General features: G+C 42.1%; 1 protein-coding gene across 1 annotated transcript in view; it reads right to left on the minus strand.

Annotated features, from left to right (window-relative positions):
- SLC44A2 (solute carrier family 44 member 2) overlaps window positions 1–23,921 on the minus strand; it is a gene marked incomplete in the record, with an annotated part of 587,432 nt that overhangs the window by 249,866 nt on the left and 313,645 nt on the right. The window contains 3 exon segments of the mRNA XM_053717929.1: window positions 7,996–8,127; window positions 22,338–22,450; window positions 22,548–22,631. Of these exon segments, the coding sequence (XP_053573904.1) occupies window positions 7,996–8,127; window positions 22,338–22,450; window positions 22,548–22,631 (329 nt within the window).

Consider the following 23,921-nt stretch of genomic DNA (forward strand, 5'->3'; position numbering starts at 1 on the left):
CTTTGGAACTAATGAATCACGAAGATGCAGTGCAAAGTCGATTATCAGCTATGGCAGTTACATATTCAATGACATGAGATCTCAGCTAGGGATGTCGTTTTTTTCCCAAGTCTCATGTAGTGTTGGCTATCAGAGAGGGGGGTATGTACTGTCCCCAATTGCTTAAAGTGGGAATCGGATAAACTATCCAGAGCATTTAGTCTCCATACATGTTGAACATGGTTTGGGACATAGCCAAGATTTATTATTATACGGGATGCCGTTTGTTTCTGTTTTAAAGTTTATTACACTAGCAGACTGTTGATACTAACTGCCCCCAAATTCCCATAATAGGGCTTGATCTCACTATTTAACACAAATGGCTTACATTTTCAATGAACATAGCGTGAGACATAGTTTGGTTCTAATTTTGTGCTAGTTGCTTGGTGTTTCTCTTTTAAGGTTTGCTGAATAAGTTGATTGTGTTATGCTACTCACAAGGGGTTTATAATAGAACTGCTAGTTTTTCTATAAACAGGTCAAAGTTTTGATTATCTGCAGGTTGTGGTTGCTAAAATGTGTAATATGCTGCCTATCCATCATGTGTAAATAAGACCTATAGATGTCCGGTACTGTGCAATTGGGATGCTTCTCTCCACTAGAATGTAGCTGTGATACGTAGGACAGGGTTGTATATTTTATTTTATGCTAGATAGTTGGTAATAAGAGTTTTCTCTAAGGATATCTAAGATATCTTTCTTAATTTTCTTAAGACACAATACGGGGTTTATAAAATATTTTACTGGGTGACAAAACTGTAGATTCTCACTTTCACCACTAGAGGGGAGGCAAGGATTAGTTCAAGTCAGTTCTCTACAGCAGACGTAATTTAGTTATATATGTTAATGAGCTACATATTAAGACATCAATTCTCCCCTAGATTTGTTAGCTATTCCATATATGTGGATGGAATATTTCTGTTTATATGTTACATTTAGTTATATTGTTCCTATGTGTCTAGTGATTGGAGAAAACTCTAGTTTATTGACCCTTATTTCAATGCATTAGCTTTCCCCTTCTGTATCTGTGGCTCCTCTAAATTTGGCTCCACCTCCCCTAAATCTCTGTCTATCTAATAAACAGCAGAACACAGATTCCATAGATATTTTTTTTTTCTATACTTTTAAAAATTGTGTGTTCTAAAAAAAAAAAAAAAAAAAAAAAAAATTGTGTGTTCTACTCCCAAAAAGTCAGTACCCCTTCCCCAATCTTTGATAGCTGGATAATCTTTATCTACTAGAAGGGTATGCTATAGTCATGTTTTAGGTGGTCCAAAGTGATCTCACTTATGCCTTGAAGGTGGAAAATTGAGGATTGGTACTCTGGAACAGTTCTTATCCTAGCATATAGCTATTTACCCTCTACTGGGGGAGTTATGGTGGACCTATAGAGTATACCTAGTCTCCCTTCTATAACTGCTATTTTATATATGCCTGAATACTTTTAGACATTAGCTGCCTGAGACTATGATCCCCCAATAATAGTAAGGTTAACCCTCATATTTTGTTCATAATAATGCACCATTGGAGTCCCAACCCTAGTTGTATTAAGTGCCCATATCTGCTTTTAACAGACTACAGACTCACAAGATAATGTTGCACCATGGTCGTCTGAGGCGTCCTGTTGGTCATTTGCTGTACACTACTCCTAATGTTTGTCTATCTATACCAGACCCTTTGTCAACACCTTAGAGAATAAGCAGGATACCCTAACATGTAAATTCAGCAGAAATTTGCCTACCAGCTGAAATGGCCACCGGGCTCTTAGATAGCTATTAAACAGCGTTTTTGTCAGACTGCACTTTGACAGAGTTGTAGCCTTAGGGCTTTCTAGCCTTTATAAGTTATCTATAAATGTTATATTTACAGTTGATATTTTCCTCCTAAGGTCCAAAAGTGGCCTTTTATAAATATAATCGTCTTCCTATACACCATGTTAGTTGAGTTGGAGGTCCAAAAGTGGCATCATTTGTACTGAGGATAGAAAATGAGGGTTGAAATCCGATATTTTATGATGAATATTAAAGGTACATTTTAGGCAGCTACCTTTACTATTGTGTTACAATGTTTCCATGTATTGGCAGTAATTACTAGATTATATGTAACTTAACTGTCATGGTGAGTAATGTTTGTTTGCTGCTCTTTTTCTTTGTTTTTCTCTTTTTATTCTCTATTATTTCCTTATATTGAGTCAATGTACCCATATGTATGTACAGCTTTAACCCTCAATAAAAATTATTGAAGAAAAAAAAACAAAAAAAACATTACCCACGCCCAAAACAGTGCCAGCGATGGCCTGAAGGGCACTACCTGATGAAGCTAACTCATAACTTCACAACACCCACCTGTTTAAGAAGTCCAAATTAGCATCAGGAATCCACCCTGGTGCCTAAACCGGAACACACTAGTCTAGATCCATCTCTGAGGATTGCGAAAGACAGAAGTCCATAAGAGTCTTCTATCAGATGAAACAGTGGAGATTAAACCAGACTCGTCAAAACAAGGGAAACTACCGATAGATCTAGATTCTGGTCACTGCCAAAATTCTAAAATCAGTAATGAGACTAAACAAAAACCCAATAAAAGGCCAAGTATTGGAAGTGCCGGTCCAAAAGAACTGGAAGGTTCCCAGATGGAGGATTGAAAAAGGAATGATATGATTCCTCCACAGAGATCTAGTACTGCTCCTCCTGTACCAATTGATAGTCTCTCTACGGAACAAGGAAAACAACAGGGGTCTGAAAAGTATCTCAAACCTCAGACTGCGATAGGAACCGGAACAAGGACTCCAAATGAAGAACAAAAATCCGCAACCACCTGAAAGGTTTCTCTCTTACTGTCGGAAAGACAGGATCAAAAGAAGAACTACCTTAAACCTTCCGCTATGGAAGGCTAGCTGATACCAGAAGCACACGGCAGATCAGAAGCATGAGCCTTGCCTGGGTTCAAACCCGCAACCCACTACTTCTGGAGTGATAGAGTTAACCACTACGCCACCTATGCACTCTGGTAGGCTTAATATTAAGCCTAGCTGTGACCCTAGGACCCATGGATCCTATACGGTCCTGAAGTTAGCCTCTGTAACAAAAGGAAGGTGACACTCAGAGCCACCTGAACAGATCAGGCTAAGCGGAGGTCCTGACACATGGTCATGACCTCACTAAAAGAACCAGAGAAAAAGAATTTGTCTCTCAGATTTGCTCACTCATTGAGGACGTTAAAGCCCGCAGCATAGCGGAACCATTAACTCTTTCTCCTAAACAGTAGGAAAGAGGAGACTTAGAAGTCATATCGTTCAGAGCGACTCAAGTTCTGAAGCCATAGTTTCGGGCTAGAAGCCTGGAAATTACAATAAATATACCGAATATCACAAAGAAAAAAATGTGAAATAAATGTGATAACAAAAATCATAAAAGGAAAACCAAATAAAGTTCTGAATCAAGGATATGTCTGTGTCCTCTGGATGAGTTTTTCAGCTTGTTAGCATTCCTCAGTGAGATCCCATAAAAAAGGAAACAGAAAATTGCAACATAGTGTGAATCTGTAACGGCACTTTGAGGAAGTAGTTGTTTTGTAACAAATGACTACTCACATTTGTTGGAGCTTTCGACTAAGCTCAAGGATATGCGCACTCCCACTTTATACTGATGGGAAAACAGTACACTAGGCAAAACTTGGATACAAATTTATTTTAAAATATATAAAAGCGTCACATAAGCCTTGATAACACCACAATGTAAGGGTACAAAAGCAGATATGCTGTAACAAATGCTTCAAATCGCCAAACTTGCAAAGAGGTAAATGCATCAGCAGGAGTGTGACCGCCGAAACCAAAACCTTTTTAGTAGCAAGACAATAGCGCTAAGCCCCCAGGTGTCCTGGCTAGTGTAGAGACGCAATAAAACTCAATATAGAACAGTTCAGTTCCGACGTACGTTTCGCTGGTATGCTTTGTCAAGGAATGTTAGTGCGCATGTCCAAGTGTCCTTTTAAACAATCCATTGATGAGTTTCTGCCAGGTTTGTGGTTACATCCTCCATTTTGGAAGTTGGCATTTAGGTAATTTGTCATTAAACAACTAGTATGTTTTTCAACTTCTTTCAGTTTTAAACATTTTGTTGATATTGGCATAGATGTTAAGATGGATAACCAGAATTGGGAAATTATGCATTATAATGTTATAGCATTATACATATATGCAAAACTTCAAAAAACAATCACATTGTGCCTGAAATTAGTGTCTATACTGATGATATATGTAGGTATTTGTTTTTTTTGTTTTTTTTCCTGTTTTTTTTCTTTCTTTTAAACCCCTTAATGTGAAGGTATTAGTTATATCTTTTTTAGTTTAAGTGATGTTACTGACTATATGTCCTATGGACCATAATTAAACTACTAGCCTTATCATAAACCTAGTTGTGTCGCAATGTTTTCAAAAATAGATTTTATTTGTTAGCATGTAACATGTTTAAAAACATATATTGTACTTATGTGTGTTTGCGCTGAAAAGTTATGATAGGATGTTGAGGTTACTGTTTCTAACTATGTGTTTAATTTTACATTTGAGGTTCCATATATTGAAAATAAGTTCGTGAAACATTCTAAAACTACCTAGCACTGATAATATAAGTGTGGACAAAGTAAAAAAAAAAAAAAAAAAAAAAAAAAAAAAAAAAAGTAAAAAAAATTAAAAATTAATAAAAAAATAAAAAAAATTATTACAATTAAAAAAAAATGAAAAAAAAAATGAAAAAAGACATATATAGATTTTATAGCCTTCGTAGCTGTACTTATAAATAACTTTCACAAAAAGTGATGGATTTCAAAATCTTTATTAAGACCATTGGGTATGAAGCTATCCATAATATGGATCCACTTCATTTCCAATTGTCCCAATCTATTCTGTGTGTCTCCTCCCTTCCAATTCTGTTCTAATTTCCTAATGCCCAGAAATTCCAAATCCTTTACATTTCTATTGTGCTTTTTATCAAAGTGAGACGATACTGTATGATTAGCATAACCCTTTTCAATATTGTAAATATGCTCATTCATCCTAATTTTTAGAAGTCTAGAGGTACGCCCTATATAGATTAAATTGCATGAGCATCGTAACATGTAAATTACGTTTTTGCTATTGCAAGTAATAAATTGATCTATACTGTACTCCCTTTTGTTATCTCCAGAAAAACATTTTTTACAGAATTTTATATATTTTAAAATAAATTTGTATCCAAGTTTTGCCTAGTGTACTGTTTTCCCATCAGTATAAAGTGGGAGTGCGCATATCCTTGAGCTTAGTCGAAAGCTCCAACAAATGTGAGTAGTCATTTGTTACAAAACAACTACTTCCTCAAAGTGCCATTACAGATTCACACTATGTTGCAATTTTCTGTTTCCTTTTTTATGGGATCTCACTGAGGAATGCTAACAAGCTGAAAAACTCATCCAGAGGACACAGACATATCCTTGATTCAGAACTTTATTTAGAAGCCTGGAAAGGTTGCAGATAAGGAACTATAAGCTAGAATGGCTTATTCTATTCCGACAATATCGAGGGAGCCTCACCTCGAAGCTAGACAGAGATTTCACAACCGGAAGTCTCCAGAAATGTGACAACCTAAGTCATCAGATCCCCTTTGATGAAACGGCTTCTGAAAAAGAGTTACCACATAACCAGAAGCTCTAACTATAAAAGGCAAGCGCACAAAAAAAGCCAAGTAGGAAAGTGCAATGACAAGTCCCAAGAGAGCCCGGAACTATGATTTTGCGTGAAAAAAATAAAATTAAATGGACGAAAAGGAATAGGTTCTCCATCCTTCCCCACTCGTCCTAATCAATTTCGCTATCAGAGTTCTGATATTTGACAGGCACTCAGATCTAGGAATCTCTAAAATCGCAAAAACTTCTCTTAGAAGCAAGCGCAGGCGTGCTACTCTAAAGGCGAAATCCTCCTCTGCCAGAGGAATAGAAGCAGCAGGCTCTGAAGCCTCCATACTCTGAAGCCTCAGAGAGAACCGCATCTCCAGATGACAGATCGGATACAACCGACAACTTACATGATGCTCCCTGGGCGGGAGTGCATGGATTAACCCTTCGTTTGCGTGTAGCCGTACGAGGCAAAACCGCAAAGGCCGCAGACATGGCCATACGGAACTGCAGAGTAATGTCTGGTGGAAAAAGCCCCCCCCGGTGGAGGATTAGCGATGTAAGGGGAAGCTGCATGTGTAGGATCAGATTATTCTAGGGGACACACCGCACGGGAAGCAGTGACAGAAGGCTCAGTGGTATCTAACATCTCAACATTGGTTGATGAAAACACCCTATTGCGGCATACGGAACATAACTGAGAGGGCTGGACTACTCGGGCCTCCTCACAATATACACAGGTATCGAATTATGCCGTAAAGGAGTCATCCTCTAAAAAGTCAGAATCCTCCATAACTAGGTATCTTATATAAGCTGATCAAGGATCTGGCACCTATACCTTCAATGGCTGGGGCACTCACCACCTCCTATGACCCAGACAGTATAGAGAAAGTTTTTTCCTCTCCGTAGTCACTCATTAAGGAATAGGAAATGGAAAAATGTGACCACTCCCAGTCAAACGGTGCACCATGCAGGATCGCCCCTGCTAAAGGAAAAGTGCGCCAAGCCTAATTAAACTGCGCAGCTTCCAAGTAACCTGTATGTTCCGTATTAGCCTATGAACCCAAAAAATCTCACACATGTAAAGCAGCAGAAATCACATAACAAATATGATTAAACCCCACTGTTCAACAAACCCCCTCAGGAGATATTAACCCTTGATTCCATAAAGATAAAAGGAGTCCCACTGAGACCCTGTCTTCTATCGTTAACATATGTGTAAAAAAATTAAACGATCTTACTGGAATCTATGCCGTGGAACAGAAACACGGTCCTTCAAGTGTGACAGATTGTAGCATCACATCTGACATAAACTTGAGTGATGAAAAGCAGGCAGCGAAACTCGTCAACGCTGATTGCTTAAGGAGCCGTTAACATGAGTCTGGATGGATTTGCAGAAATACTCTCCTTGCATCTCCAGACTAACTTTCATCAATGCTCTCACTGAGAGGCTGACAAGACTACTTAAAACTCCAGATAAAAATAGGGGTTATGTAGGGGGCGCCACAGGCAATCTGGTTTGCCTGTGGCACCCCCTACACAAAACCCAGATTGCCTGAGGTGCCCCCTACACAAAAACCAGATTGCCTGAGGTGCCCCCTACATAGCCCCTATTTTTATCTGTATGATTTATATGTGGAGTCATTTGTGAGAGACTTTATTAGTAAGGGAGGCTATAATCTGGTATAGAGTTGAAGCAGTTCAATTAATCCTTTCTGTACTTAGAACTCCAGTCCCACATTGAAGGGCAGATACCCTTCCTAAGGAACTACTCTGAAAAAGCTTCTGACACTTCACTGCCAACTTCCTGTGACGAAAGGCAAATAATGACTGGGGGATGAGAGAAGTGAGGGAGGTATTTAAGCCTTTTGCTGGGGTGTCTTTGCCTCCTCCTGGTGGCCAGGTTCAGTATTGCCCACAAGTAATGAATGCAGCTGTGGACTCTCCCTATATTAAGAAGGAAAAGGAATTCAAATCTTCAGACACCGAACTTCAACTCCTCCATTGACAAAATCAAAGAGAATGACTGGGGATAATAGGTCGGGGAGTGAGACTTAACAGCTTTGCTGTGGTGCTCTTTGCCTCCTCCTGCTGACCAGGAGTGATATCCCCACTAGTAATTGGAATGACGTTGTGGACTCTCCATATCTTAGTAAAGAAAGAGTGATGTTGAACAGGTAGTTTAAGTTTTCCTAACATCAACAGTTTTACACTGTGCAAAGACAAACATAGGTGTAGTGCAAGCAGACATGCCTAAGGCTAAGTTACCAATTTTGTATAAGGCTATGATCTGGGTACGTATAATACTTACTGAATGCCAGCCAGGTCTGTCGTAAGTGTAAATATACACGGAAGTCTGTCTGGATTCCGATATCTTTAAGGGTCACATCTGATCCGGATTCCCCCTTTAGTCGAGCATATTCCATATAACAGTGAAAAATTCCTGCCATGATTAAAAATATTTTTATATAATCTATATAATTTAAAATAAAGTACATACATAAATATGCTATGCAATAAATTAGTCATAAATCAAGGGTATTTAAACAATCTTCTCTACAGAGGATAGATAAACCAGCCGCCAGATCCGTAAAAAATAATTTGTAAGTTTAGAGTAATTCAGCATGAGTTTTGATAAAGGCTATTAAATGTTAAAGGAACATTATAACCAAAAATGTTCTATTATCAAAGGAGAAAAGTGTTTAAATGTAAATGTATGACTTTATTTATTCTCAAATTGACAAGCAAATCTATGGAACTATGTTAACTGTAGTTTTCATAGTAACATACTAGGACTGTTTGAAAAACACCTTTTAACAATTGGAAAAAAAAAAAAGATAGGGTAAAGTATAATTTTTCACATATAACCATTTAAAAAAAAAAAAAATTATGCTTACCTGATAATTTAATTTCCATCTGTGGGAGGAGAGTCCACTGCTTCATTCATTACCTCTGGGAATTAAGAACCTGGCCACCAGGAGGAGGCAAAGACACCCCAGCCAAAGGCTTAAATACCTTCCCCACTCCCCTCATCCCCCAGTCATTCTGTCAAGTTAACAAGGAACAGTAGGAGAAAACAGAATTTATGCTTACCTGATAAATTACTTTCTCTTGTGGTGTATCTAGTCCACGGATTCATCCTTTACTTGTGGGATATTCTCCTTCCCTACAGGAAGTGGCAAAGAGAGCACACAGCAGAGCTGTCCATATAGCTCCCCTTCTAGCTCCACCCCCCAGTCATTCGACCAAAGGTTAGGAAGAAAAAGGAGAAACCATAGGGTGCAGTGGTGACTGTAGTTTAAACAAAAAATTTTACCTGACTTAAATGCCAGGGCGGGCCGTGGACTGGATACACCGCAAGAGAAAGTAATTGATCAGGTAAGCATAAATTCTGTTTTCTCTTGCAAGGTGTATCCAGTCCACGGATTCATCCTTTACTTGTGGGATACCAATACCAAAGCTTTAGGACACGGATGAAGGGAGGGAACAAGACAGGTACCTTAAACGGAAGGCACCACTGCTTGTAAAACCTGTCTCCCAAAAATAGCCTCTGAAGAAGAAGCAAAAGTATCGAATTTGTAAAATTTGGCAAAAGTATGCAGTGAAGACCAAGTCGCTGCCTTACAAATCTGTTCAACAGAAGCCTCATTTTTGAAAGCCCATGTGGAAGCCACTGCTCTCGTAGAATGAGCAGTAATTGTTTCAGGAGGCTGCTGGCCAGCAGTCTCATAGGCCAAACGGATGATGCTTTTCAGCCAAAAGTAAAGAGAGGTAGCAGTCGCTTTCTGACCTCTCCTCTTACCAGAATAGATAAACAAGGAGGATGTTTGTCTGAAATCCTTAGTTGCTTGTAAATAGAACTTTAAAGCACAACTACATCAAGATTGTGTAACCGACGTTCCTTCTTTGAAGGATTAGGACACAGAGAAGGAACAACTATTTCCTGGTTAATATTCTTGTTAGAAACAACTTTAGGAAGAAAACCAGGCTTGGTACGCAAAACTACCTTATCTGCGTGGAACACCCGATAAGGTGAATCACACTGTAAGGCAGATAATTCTGAAACTCTTCGAGCAGAAGAGATAGCTACCAAAAACAAAACTTTCCAAGATAACAACTTAATGTCTATGGAATGTAAAGGTTCAAACCGAACTCCTTGAAGAACTAAAAGAACTAGATTTAGACTCCATGGCGGAGCCACAGGTTTATAGACAGGCTTGATTCTGACTAAAGCCTGAGCAAACGCTTGAACGTCTGGTACCTCTGCCAGACGCTTGTGTAAAAGGACAGAGCAGATATCTGTCCCTTTAAGGAACTAGCTGACAATCCTTTCTCCAATCCTTCTTGGAGGAAAGACAATATCCTGGGAATCCTAATCTTACTCCATGTAATCCTAATCTTACTCCGAATACACCACAAATAAGGACGAAGTCTGTCTGAAATCTATCGTGGCCTGAAGATAACCTTCAGGGCTTGAACCACATCCAAGCAATGCAGTAACCTTTCCTTAGACGAAGAAGGGTTAGGACACAGGGAAGGAACTACTATCTCCTGATTGATGTTACAATCTGACACCACCTTGGGAAGAAATCCAGTGCAAAGCACAGCCTTATCAGCGTGAAAAGCCAGGTAAGGTGGCTCAGATTGCAAGGCCGCTAACTCAGAGTCTCTGTGAGCCGAAGCAATAGCCAGAAGAAATAGAACCTTCCAGGAAAGAATCTTAATATCAAGAGCATGCATAGGCTCAAACCAAGTTCAAGCTCCAAGAGGGAGCCAAAGGTCTAAAAACAGGTCTGATTCTCGACAGAACCTTCTTGTGTAACAGAACCGATAAGGCCGAAATCTGTCTCTTTACGGAACTAGCAGCAAGACCCTTATCCAGACCATCTTGAAGAAAAGCCAGAATCCTGGATACCCTAATCTTATGCCAGGGATATCCATGTTCCTCACACCAGGATAGATAGTTCCTCCACACCTTATGATAGATGCGACGAGTGACCGGTTTCCTGGCCTGAATGACAGTATCAATCACTCTCTCCGAGAACAATCTCTCCATGCAGTCAGACTAAGAGAATTGAGATTTTGGTGGAGAAAAGGACCCTGCACCAGCAGATCACTGCGACAGGGTAACCTCCATGGAGGAGATGATGACATCCCCACCAGATCCGCAAACCACGTCTTCCGTGGCCACCACGGAGCAATCAGAATAGTTGAAGTCCGCTCCTGATAGATGCGGGCCACCACTCGAGGAAGAAGTGGTAACAGGGGAAATATGTAAATTAGGATGAACTCCCAAGGGACCGCCAAGGCATCTATCAGCTCCGCCTGGGGATCTCTGGACTGCGACATGTATCTGGGTAGCTTGGAGTTGAGTCTGGACGCCATGAGTTCTATCTCCAGCATCCCCCATCTGTTGCAGATCTCCGTAAACACTTTGGGATGGAGAGACCATTCTTCCGGATGAAAGGATAATCTGTTGAGAAAATCCGCTTCCCAGTTGTCGACCCCAGGAATGTGGATTGCTGAGAGCGAACAGTTGGGGGTCTCTGCCCATTCCAGAATCTGAGAGACTTCCCTCATGGCAAGGGAGCTTCTTGTCCACCCCTGATGGTTTATGTAGGCCACGAGGTAATATTGTCCGACTGGAATCTGATAAATCGGGACGACCCCAGGGGGGCCAAGCCCTCAGAGCGTTTAATATCGCTCGAAGTTCCAGAATATTGATCGGTAGAGTCAACTCCTCTCGAGTCCACCTGCCCTGTGCCCTTCTGGCACACCAAACAGCTCCCCATCCTGATAGACTTGCGTCCGTGGCCACAAACTCCCAGGATGGCCTCAAGGAGGACGTACCCTGGGACAGCTGTCCCGGATGGATCCACCAAGAGAGGGATTCCCTCACTCGGTTATCCAGGAATATCTGTTGGGATAGATCTGAATGATTGCCGTCCCATTGTCACAACATGCATAACTGAAGAGGTCTGAGATGGAACCTGGCGAATGGAATGACATCTATGCTGAATACCTCCATACACCTGGCCACAGATGGCCTTGAGGAGGACTGAAGGGCAAGACATCTGGATGGAATCTTGGCAGGGGGGGGAAGAGGAAGGGAAGAAAGGAGAGGAAGGGAAGAAAGGAGAGGAAGGGAAGAAAGGAGAGGAAGGGAAGAAAGGAGAGGAAGGGAAGAAAGGAGAGGAAGGGAAGAAAGGAGAGGAAGGGAAGAAAGGAGAGGAAGGGAAGAAAGGAGAGGAAGGGAAGAAAGGAGAGGAAGGGAAGAAAGGAGAGGAAGGGAAGAAAGGAGAGGAAGGGAAGAAAGGAGAGGAAGGGAAGAAAGGAGAGGAAGGGAAGAAAGGAGAGGAAGGGAAGAAAGGAGAGGAAGGGAAGAAAGGAGAGGAAGGGAAGAAAGGAGAGGAAGGGAAGAAAGGAGAGGAAGGGAAGAAAGGAGAGGAAGGGAAGAAAGGAGAGGAAGGGAAGAAAGGAGAGGAAGGGAAGAAAGGAGAGGAAGGGAAGAAAGGAGAGGAAGGGAAGAAAGGAGAGGAAGGGAAGAAAGGAGAGGAAGGGAAGAAAGGAGAGGAAGGGAAGAAAGGAGAGGAAGGGAAGAAAGGAGAGGAAGGGAAGAAAGGAGAGGAAGGGAAGAAAGGAGAGGAAGAGAAGAAAGGAGAGGAAGAGAAGGAGAGGAAGAGAAGAAAGGGGAGGAAGAGAAGAAAGGGGAGGAAGAGAAGAAAGGAGAGGAAGAGAAGAAAGGAGAGGAAGAGAAGAAAGGAGAGGAAGAGAAGAAAGGAGAGGAAGAGAAGAAAGGAGAGGAAGAGAAGAAAGGAGAGGAAGCGAAGAGGAAGAGAAGAGGAGAGGAAGAGAAGAGGAAGAGGAGAGGAAGAGAAAGCGAAGAGGAAGCGAAGAGGAAGAAGAAGAACCCTTGAGTGGTCCTCTGCCAGGACTGCAGGACGGAGCATGGACCGGAATATCGTCCAGTTAAGGAGCCACCGGGAGCAGCACTCCCAGAACCTTCGTAAAGACTCTTGGGGCAGTCACCAGACCGAACGGTAGCGCCACAAACTAGAAGTGTTGGTCCAGAAAAGCGAATTTTAGGAACCGGACGTGGTCCTAGTGCATTGGCACGTGAAGGTAAGCATCCTTCTATTCTATTGTCGTCATAAATTGCCCCTCTTGAACTAGGAGCATGATTGACCTGATAGTCTCCATTTTGAATGGTGGGACTGACAGGAACTTGTTGAGGTACTAGACCCCTTTCTGCTAGAGGTACTGGAACGATTACACCGAGAGATGAGAGATCCCTTACGCACTCTAGAAAGGCATCTTTTCTCTGGTCTTGAGGATAGGTTTGATAGGAGGAATCTGCCCCTGGGCGGATGAGTTTTGAACCCTATCCTGTGACCCTGGGTGATAACCTCCAAAACCCAAGGGTCCTGTACGTCTCTTATCCAAGCCTCTGCGAACAGAGATAGTCTGCCCCCTATACGATCCAGAGACTGATCGGGGGCCACCCCTTCATGCCGACTTTGTCTCGACAGGCTTCTTGCTCTGCTTGGACTTGTTACAAAATTGAGTTGGCTTCCAAGATACCTTGGACTGTTCGGCCCTCGCGGCAGGCTGCTGGCACTGAGACTTGTCCGAACGAAAGGGACAAAAAGTAGAGCCCTTAGGCTTATTCTTCATATCCTCCGGAAGGAAAGCACCCTTGACTGCCGTGACTGTGGATATATAATAGAGGCCAGGCCTGGACAAAGATAACTTTCCCTTTAAAACAGGAGGGATAGTAATCTCGACTTGGAAGTCATGTCAGCCGACCACGACTTTTGCCACAGCGCCCTACGGGCTAGAACAGAAAAACCTGATGTCTTGGCATTCCGGCGAATGACCTGCATATTTGCATCACATATAAAAGAGTTAGCTACCCTTAAGGCCTTAATCTTTTCCTGTATTTCCTCAAGGGGAGTCTACTCCTCGGTCATAGTGGACAGTGCGTCACACCAGTAGGTAGCCGTTCCCGCCACCGCAGCGATTGCAGCTGTAGGTTGGAAAACCCACCCAGTAAGTTGAAACATCTTTCTCAACATGGACTTTTTATCCATGGGCTCCTCGAGGGGAATAGTTGTACGCTTAGCGAGCGTGGAGATAGCTCCCTCCACCTTTGGAATGGCCCCCCATAGCTTGAGTTGAGAGTCCGGAACAGGGAAAAGCTTCTTAAAAGAGGTAGGAGAAAAGGATGAGCCTAGTTTCTCCCACTAACTCTTAATAGTAGCCATTTTCACGGGCACTGGGAAGGTCCGAGGCACCACCCTGTCCTCGTAAACCCTATCTAGTTTAGGGATCCTTTTTCCGGGAGTTTCGGTTCCGGGACCTCCAACGTAGCAAGCACTTCCTTCAGTAAAATGCACAAATGTGACTTCCGGTGGGCGGAGCTACATTGTGGAGGTGCTTGGTGAGAGCTCCGTAATCAAATATACACTAAAGCTAAATTTAAGTGCCACGCTAGCTCCCAAACCTTTCCTTGGCCTTGCTAATGGTCTGGAGGTATCGTATTGTAAAGGTACTGCTGTTTGTGAGCGCCCAGCGAACGCAATCTCACCACCGGAACGGCAGCAGCGAAAGTGCCGGCCGGCATCTGCCAACCCTTGTGGCGTCTACAGCCTTCTTGAAAACCTCTCCCGGACTATGGTAGGCTTTTTCTGTGGGGTAAGAGCTCCATCCATACTTGCTCTAGACTCATATTTCCAAGAGGAGCTGCGACACCTGAGGCTTCAATTTTCTCCCGGTGCAGCTTAGCACTTCTTGGGCCAATACTTGTTGCGACTGCAAAGGCACTTAACATACCCCGCTCCCAAAGCTTCTATCCTGGTCACTAAAAGATCTACTTGCAGCAAAGCCTCTGCTGACCCATAGAACGGGTTAATGATATCTTGCAACGAGTTAATTATATCTTGCAACTGCACAGCAACTAACCTGACGCACACAAGCAAAACTTGGGAACTGTGATAAAAATATATAGGCCATCAATAAGAGTGGATTATAAAACCCACAGGAATAATAAAGTCACAAATTTTTTTTAAAAAAATTACATAAGCAATAAAAAAGGGAACTATAACGCTGAAAGTAAAGCCTTAAAAGAATACTGCACACACACATCAGTGTAGTGGCTCCAGTGTTGTGCTTAGAGTATTTTGTGGGACTGTATGGACAAATACCTGACTACTCCTAAAATGTCCAGCAGAAATAAGACCCAGCATGACAAACAAAACAGCCCCCAGACCCACACCAAAATGCCTCCCCCACAAAATCCACAACTCCCCTAGTAGACAGCGGGCCGCAGACAGGGGAACAGCAACTCAACTCCTTTCTCCTGTCCAAACTTGATAATTTGCAAAAAGGCATGGACACTCCAACAACTGAGGTTAAGCAATTCAACTCCAGGCTGGCAGGTGCAGAGCAGCGAATATCTGACCTAGAGGACAGCCATCACTCCTCCACCAACCAGTTCAAAGAACTGATAAAACAAAACAAGTACTTACACCAAAAAGTCGATGACTTTGTTCCGGCAGGAATAATGTTCGTCTGGTGGGTCTGCCTGAATCAGTCCGCCCTTCTGAATTACTCTATTTTGCTGAACACTCACTTCCTAGCTTGCTGGGTATACCTGCGGAGTATCTACCACTGAAGGTAGAAAGAGTACACCGAATTGGAGGTGATAGATCACCAACAACGGAAAAAGTAGCCCCCCCCCCCCGCGGGGAGTTATGATAAAATATCTCAACTTCCAATCCAAAATTCAACTTCTCAAAGCCTATAGAAAACTGGAGATGCTGCTTTATGATGACAAGAGACTTTACCTCTTCCAAGACTATTCCTCCGAAGTTGCGAAGAAACGGAAGGACTTTGCCACGTTGTGTAGTTCCCTCCATAAAGATAAACGTCAAGCCATGCCGTTTCCAGCTCGTCTAAAAATCTGCACCTCGCAGGGATTCAAGCTTTTTGACTCGCCTAGAGATGCCCAAGACTTTCTAGACCAGGAAAAAGACCCTTCTCCCCACTCCTCTCCGAATCGGAGGGACTCCCCTGGCTGACTCTGCCAGATGAACTTGCCTACCTACTGCTCGCCTGAGATGCAGATTCTCAGACAAGGGACTTTTTATGGAGATCCAGGAAGATCCTGTGCTAGTCTGGTATTGTATGGTTTTGTGTAAAAATTATTTTGCACTGTTCACTGTTTTTTCTGTTTTGGTTACTGTATTTGTTGTTGTTTATTTTATGCTGTAATTCCGTCAGTGAAAGACATCACTACAAGCATCCTCTTTCGCTTCCCTTTATAATTATACTCAGGGTAACAGATTACTTTAGTTTTACTGGATTACGAGACCCCACGCCACGTTTTGAGATTGTCCCTCCTCCCGGCCCCGTCTATGGGTTAGATACATGGGCTAGCAGACTACCTATATCTAACTCTTATTGTCCTTAGATGGCGCTAAAGATTCTGTCTTGGAATGTGGGAGGGATCAACTCCCCTATTAAGAGGAAGACTATACTGACACAGTTAAAGAAATCCCAGGCCCATATCATCCTTCTACAGGAAACTCACTTAAATGCCCCAGAACATGACAAATTAAAAGTTAAATGGATCTCAATGGTCCTTAGTGCCCCCTACAACAGCTCTAGTAGAGGAGTAGCTCTCCTCATACGTAAAGGCCTTGACTACCAGCTAGGAGATAAGATAATAGACCCAGAAGGAAGGTTTCTCATTGTTAAGTTTAAGTGGCAAGGTGACTGGTACACTCTCTGTAATGTCTACGGGTGTAACCAGAGAGCTCCCGTATTTTGGCGAGCCTTGACTGCTTGTTTGGCTCGATTTCTAGACACTAAACTCATTATAGCAGGGGACTTAAATTTAACGTCAAATCCAGTTTTAGATAGATTCAGAGACCCGACTGGTCCTGCCCCTAGTAAAATTAAAAAAGAGACATGACAACGTTTCCTGTTAAAGTGTTCAAGGCTCTCTGTAGCTCACTAGGAGTGCAAGATGTATGGAGGAGACACAACCCCACAGGCAGAGACTATACCTGTGCCTCTCGGGCGCACAACTCATTTTCCCCGAATTGACCTTTTTCTTACCTCCGGTTCCCTGGAATTTTTGGTCATCGACACTAAGATTGCCAACATCACCATTTCGGACCACGCCCCCATTTCCCTAACTCTTTCACAATCTCCCCAGCCCACTAACAAACGTGTATTTCGATTCCCAAATCACCTCATGAAATCTGACTTCAACATGTATCTGACGAGACAATGGGATGACTTTGTAGTCAATAATGGACTTCATTTGAGTACTCCGGCTGTCTTCTCGGAAACGGCTAAGGCAGTTCTTAGGGGTGATATAATTGCATACCTGACCAAACAAAAACGTCTCCACAACAGTAGGGAGGAACACTACAATATACAGCTGACAGACAAAATACAGCTGATATTGTCAATACCCGACCCCACACAACAGGGCCTCCTTACTTTGCGGCGAGGAAAGAGAGAGAGAGAGAGAGAGAGACACACCTTTCCATTACAAAATACGATACGTCGAGATAATAGAAATCAGGGGTATTTCCTGAGACAAGGCAATAGATATGGGAGGTTTTTAGCCTCACTGGTCAAAATTAAGCAAACAGAGGGGTTCCAGCTATTGTGAGTCAAGGTCACCTAACAAACAATACATCCGTCATAGTGTCGGAGTTTGCAAACTTTTATACCAAATTATATCAATCTCAACCACCCCAGGAAAGTGTGCAGAGAAAGTTTTGGGACAAGATTACCCTTCCCAAACTGACAGCTGACCAAATTGACATTTTAAATGCTCCGAACTCTCGGGAGGAGGTTACACAAACAATTAAATCGCTTTCCCATGGGAAAACACCCGGCCCAGATGGGCTCCCAAATGAATTTTATAGACTCTTGTCTGATCAAATTTCCCCAGTACAAACCACCCTATTTGACCACTACTTCACTGATCAAAGTGTTCCCTCTACTAACTTCTCTGCCGCAAACATTACGGTTATACACAAAATAAGTAAGGACCCCACTCTCCCAGAGTCGTATAGACCCATATCCCTACTAAACGTTGATTACAAACTGCTCACCAAACTCTTAGCTAACCGATTAAAACTAGTACTTCCTAATATCCTCCACCTAGATTAAACGGGCTTCACTGCCAACCGATCATCGGTTGTAAACATCCGGAGAGTTCTCTATGCGGTGACTCATCACTGGCTAGCTAAGCAAAACGGAACGCTCGAAACTCTCCCGGAGGCCTTCCTGCTGTCCTTGGACGCAGAGAAGGCCTTTGATAGGGTGGAATGGGCTCATCTTTTCCATTCTATGGAAAACTTCGGTATATCGGGTTGCTTCACTACCTTTCTCAGAAACATTTACTCCAAACCTGTGGCGTACCTATTGGTTAATCTTTACTCCCCCCGGTTTCCCTTCATAGGGGAACTCGCCAGGGGTTCCCGCTCTCTCCACTCCTTTTCAACTTGGCACTAGAGCCACTGGCGATCTACCTAAGAAGCGTTTTTCCTGGCATATCACTGAATTCTCATACACTTCAAATTGCCCTTTACACAGATGATATGCTGCTTTTTGTATCAGACCCTCAGACTTATGTTCCAGTTATTCTAGAATCGATCCAATTATTTGGAAAAATCTCGGGATACAAGATAAATATCTCAAAATCTGAGATTCTATCGCTGCATCGCAAAACTGAAGATACAGCACGGTTATACCCTTTTCGCACTGTAACCACTCACTTAACCTACCTGGGCATTCAGATCTCTGCTAACCCACAACAATGGCATCCCCACAACCTATCCCCCCTTATTCAACAGATCAAAGTGGATTTAACCGCTTGGCAGAATTTGCCGCTTTCTCTAATGGGAAGGGTTCATATCATCAAAATGATGGTTTTGCCCAAGCTCTTATACCCTATGCAAATGCTTCCCCTCCTGCTCCGACGGAAAGACGTAGCTTTCTTAAATGGCATATTTCGCACCTTCCTTTGGAAGGGTGGTAAGCCTCGTATAGGCGTGCATAAATTGTATCTTCCCTACACGAAAGGGGGACTAAGTTTGCCGAACCTTCTCTATTATAATTGGGCCTCTCTGGCAAAGCTTGCTCTAGATTGGAAACTAAATACACAGCATTTTTCCAGTACTCATTTAGAAGAGGCCTCCTTGTCTCAGGTGTCTCCCTCTTTCTTACCACACGCCACTTTATCGGAACTACCAACAAATCTCAAATGCCACCCTATGTTTCGAGATGTGCTCCTAGGCTGGAGGGCCATGATCAGGGTTCTGGTGTGGGATCCCAGTCATACTAGGTACTTGCCCATCACAGGAAGCCCTAGGTTCCCCCCGGGTGCAATGTACCCAGTTTTTCATACGTGGGAAACTCTGGGTGTAGATAACAGATAAGCTATTAGATCCTGTTACTAAATTAGTTCTACCTTTTGATGCCATATGTAGGGAGTTTCTGACCCCATACACCAGTAGATTTGCCTATTTTCAAGTCCAACACTATATAAATCAGATTTTACAAAATTGTGAGACGTTCTGGGCTAGCTCGCCTCTGGCTCGCACTATTACACAATCTCAAGCACATAACTTTGCCATCTCCCCAATTTATAACGAGCTAATACAAGTCAAAATCCCTACAATGCAACTCAGCCTTCTTAACAGCTGGAATAAAAGATTGTCTAGTGTGTCTTCTGTTAAAACTATATATGAGAGTCTTGGCCTAGCTTGGTCTGCGACTCTCGCAGCTGACCTTAGAGAGTCGCAGATACGTGTTATTTATCAAGACTACCTTACCCCGAGTAGACTGAGTAAGTGGAGGGACTTCTCTAATGTATGTGGTAAATGCTCCTACCCAGTCCCTGACTTAATGCACTATATCTGGTATTGCCCAAAGATTTGTAGGTACTGGAATCAAGTTTCTTTCTGGCTCTCCAGAATCACAACCATCCCTATTACACTTACACCTACACAGATATTATTTCTAGACCGGCTGACAGCTCCACGACAGGATAAAAAACTCCTCATTAATGCTATACTTTTAGCCAGGAAATGTATTTTTCACAAATGGCTTCATAGAGCAGCACCATCCATTATGTTTCTTAAGCAAATGATGTTAAAATCTTTGTTGGGTGAATAATATGATACTTTATTCGATGTTAATATGCGAGTAACTCGTTTTATTGGAAAATGGAGACTATTTAAAATCTCTAGATCTCCCAACCCAGAGGCAAATACTTTACCCTTTTAAAAACACCATTTATATGCTGGAGGCGAGTTTAAGGGGTGACGAACATCTGGAAAGACGCTTTGACTCACTAGGGGAAAGTGGAGGTTGTGAATCACCCATTATGAATCTGATGATGTCTTTATGTAATTTATTGACTGTCTTCATGGTTTGAATGGTAAATTACAGCTACAGGTAATAATGTATGTTAAAGGTTTCTGATTATTTTACCATTATTATAGCTTCCACCCTGAGGCCCATAAGTAGCCGCAGGGTGCTTTGGTTTTCGACTGTTTAAAAAGTTGTTGTGAAAAAACTGTTCAAAGGGCAATTTGATCATTGGGGACCCTAATTCCAGGGTGAAAATTTAAGCACAATGTTAAATCTTTTATTGTTTATTTCTTTTTATACGACCACATAAGTGGAAAGTCATTATGCTGTATGTTGGTACTCATACTTGTTTGCCTATTGATAATAAAAATAAAAAAAAATAAAAAGGACAAATGCTCCATTTTAAATTAAAAAAATCTGGCTCCTCCGTAGTCGGAGGTTTCGAAGATGCTGACCCAGAGAGGGCACCCTCCAACGAGTCGGAGGCCTCATCATCGGATAATCTCTCAGGCTGAGAGACATCCAACGGAGTAGATGACCCCTGGGATGGAAGGCTATATTTCCCTTCACTTGCGCTTCGCAGAGTGTGGTAGGGCATTGAAGACCGCAGAAACTGCTTCTTGCAACTGAGCAGCAAAATCTGGCGGTCACGGGGCCCCGTCTGCAGGAGGATCAGTAGGGCCTTGAGGAGCTACATGTGTAATCGGAGATGAATGTTGGGAACGCACCTTGCTGGACGGCTCAGTACTACTAAAAATTTTATTCTTTATAGATATAGCAATCTTATCAAAGCATGTGGAACACACAGTTAAGCAGGCGGATCAGCCTGTAACTCCTCACAATAAACACAGGTATTAGGTTTAATTAAAGAGGGAGTAAGCTCTCCATAGCTTACGCCTTTAATACAGACTAGATAGCTTAAATGGCACATTTATACACCAATGGCCGGGGCACTCACCACCTCCTATGACCCGGACCCCAGAGAAATCGTTACGTCTTCCGCAATTGCCTATCAGGAAAGGGGAAGTGAAAAGGCCACACCCGGTCACATGGAGTGCCATGCTGGACCGCCCCTGCACTATGTAAAAACGCGCCAAAAGAAGACCGCAAACGCCTGACTGTGCACACATTGCTAGAGCCTCATCTCACACATGACATAGCATCAAACACAAAATATTATGCATAAATCCCCCCCCTGTTTAATAATCCCCTTTTCAGGGATATTAACCCATGATTCTATACAGATAAAAGGAGTCACACTGTGACCCTGTCTTCTTGCGTTATCATATGTGTATAAAATTAAACGATCTTACCAGAATCTATGCCGTGGAACAGGAACACGTCCCTTCAAGTGTGATAGGTTAGTAGCATCGCTCCTGACATGGACTTCAGAGAATAAAGCAGGCAGCGAAACTCGTCAACGCTGATTGCTCAAGGAGCTGTTAATCATGAGTCGGGATGGTTTTGCAGAAGAACTCCCCCTGCATCTCCGGACTCTAACTTTCACCCATGCTCTCACTTAGAGGCTGACAGGACTACTTAAAACTACAGTCCCATTTCAAAAAGTACTACCCTCCAAAAAAGACTACTCCAATCTTCTGACACTTCTCTGCCAACCTCCTGTGACGAAAGGCAAACAATGACTGGGGGATGAGGGGAGTGGGGGAGGTATTTAAAGCCTTTGGCTGGGGTGTCTTTGGCTCCTCCTGGTAGCCAGCTTCTTAATTCCCACAAGTAATGAATGAAGCTGAGGACTCTTCTCCCATTAAGATGGAAAACAACCATTTATCCATTTTTTCCCTCAACATTTGCAGTACCTGATGCCCAGTAAATGACGTCACTTTAAACAGGGTAACACTGTATATGCATGTATACATACACGTGTGCAATATTTGGGATTTTGATATTTCTTATTTCAAAACAGACAACCAAAAATAATATGACTGTTGATTCCATGAAATTTTTTTGAAGGTTTTGAAAAAAAAAAAAAAAAAAAAAAAAAGAGAAACAGATGTCAACTTCATTACTTGTTTCCAAATAGTATTTTATAAGTATATATATTATACACATAAATATAAATATTTGTTATATCATACATATATAAAAAACAGAAATACAGGCAGGTAATGTATGCATGTTCGCACAAACGGATTAAAAATAAAACGAAGTGAAGAGGTCAAAACAATGGAAAATAAACTAAATGCTAAAATACTAACAAAATCAGGCACACACAGACAGGGCGACACTACTTACCATAACCCATTACTGCAATAAGCAAAATTATTATGACCCAGATCATAATACCGGCCAAGAATCTCAGAAGGACCACGAATATGAGACTAATCACCATAGCAATTACCAAACCTCTGCATGGAAGGAATTTGAAAAATATATTAATAATTGGGTAAAGTCTTAAGAATAAGGTAGGGTGTTCACCCTCTCTTGCACCATATTTCCTCTTACATTATTATCCAATACCACGACACAGTGTAATCTTCAAATATTTTCATGGCCACTTGCCGAGCCTCTAAAACCACATTGGCTTTCCTGTAATAAGAGAAAAAAGGTAATTATTCTTTAGTTTGACTATAATGACTTTATTCCATTGACTTAACTGCCACCATACAAATAAGGGGAAAAGGCAAATATATATATATATATATATATATATATATATATATATATATATATATATATATATATATATATATATATATATATATATTTGTTAGTACTGAATTTAGAATTTTAAAATTATGATTCAGATAGAGTGTACAATATAAAAAAATAAAAACTTTCCAATTTACCTCTATTTTTAGCAAGTAGATAACCTTCGGAGCATGTATATGACTGGAGTACTATATAGCAGCAGTTTTAAAAAAAAAAACCTATTTTTTTAGACACGATGAGTCCACGGATCATCTTAATTACTGATGGGAAATTCACCTCCTGGTCAGCAGGAGGAAGCAAAGAGCACCACAGCAGAGCTGCTAAATAGCTCATCCCTTCCCTCCCACCCCAGTCATTCTCTTTGCCTATGTTAGTGATAGGAAGAGGTAAAGTGAGGTGTTAGATTAGATTCTTCAATCAAGAGTTTATAATTTTTAAAGTAGTGCAAGATTGTGCTGCTTTGTTTTGGGGTGTAGCCGTAGTCCATATCAGTCTTCAGTAGAGCATTGGTGGCTTTAGAGCAATGGAAACTTGTGGGACATAATTCTCACTATTATTGCTGCCCCAACCCTGAAAATCTGAGAGATTTATAGTCAGGAATTTCTGTTTCTTCACAGGTCCATGTGGGGGATAGGACCCCTCAAACCTGGTGAACTGCCTTTGCAGTCAGGCAGCCATATGAGGTAAGTGCTTGATTTTTTTCCCTGGGACACTTAGAGGAAAAGGAGCACTTTTTAATACACTTCATTCATAAATAAATAAATAAAGGGCTTATGGTTGCAGGACAAATGTAGCTCTTTGGGACAAATAGGCTCTCAGGGTCTGAGAGGACCAGACAGCGTGTACAGGCACTGGGGCTGGGAGTTAAGCACTTGCATGGTGGTTTAACTACATATAACGCTAGGGAGACTGTTATTCCGCTTGGCCACGCCCACGATGGGCGATCTTCAGTATTGTGCGCTTTGTACATCTGCGCCTCTATCTGGAGACAGTTGAGACCGGATACACACCGGATAGTCCCTCTGCCTAGAAACGCATGTTTTCTGACATAGAGCAGGCGTTTCTAGGTTAGGAGGATTGTTGGTCTATTTCCCATATCGAGTCTGGATAGCTGACCAGAAGGAGAGAGAGGCTCCGGTTCTTGCAGTCAGGTAGGAACCTCAGCAA

This window comes from Bombina bombina, chromosome 6 (genome assembly GCF_027579735.1).
Source record: "Bombina bombina isolate aBomBom1 chromosome 6, aBomBom1.pri, whole genome shotgun sequence".
NCBI lineage: Eukaryota > Metazoa > Chordata > Amphibia > Anura > Bombinatoridae > Bombina > Bombina bombina.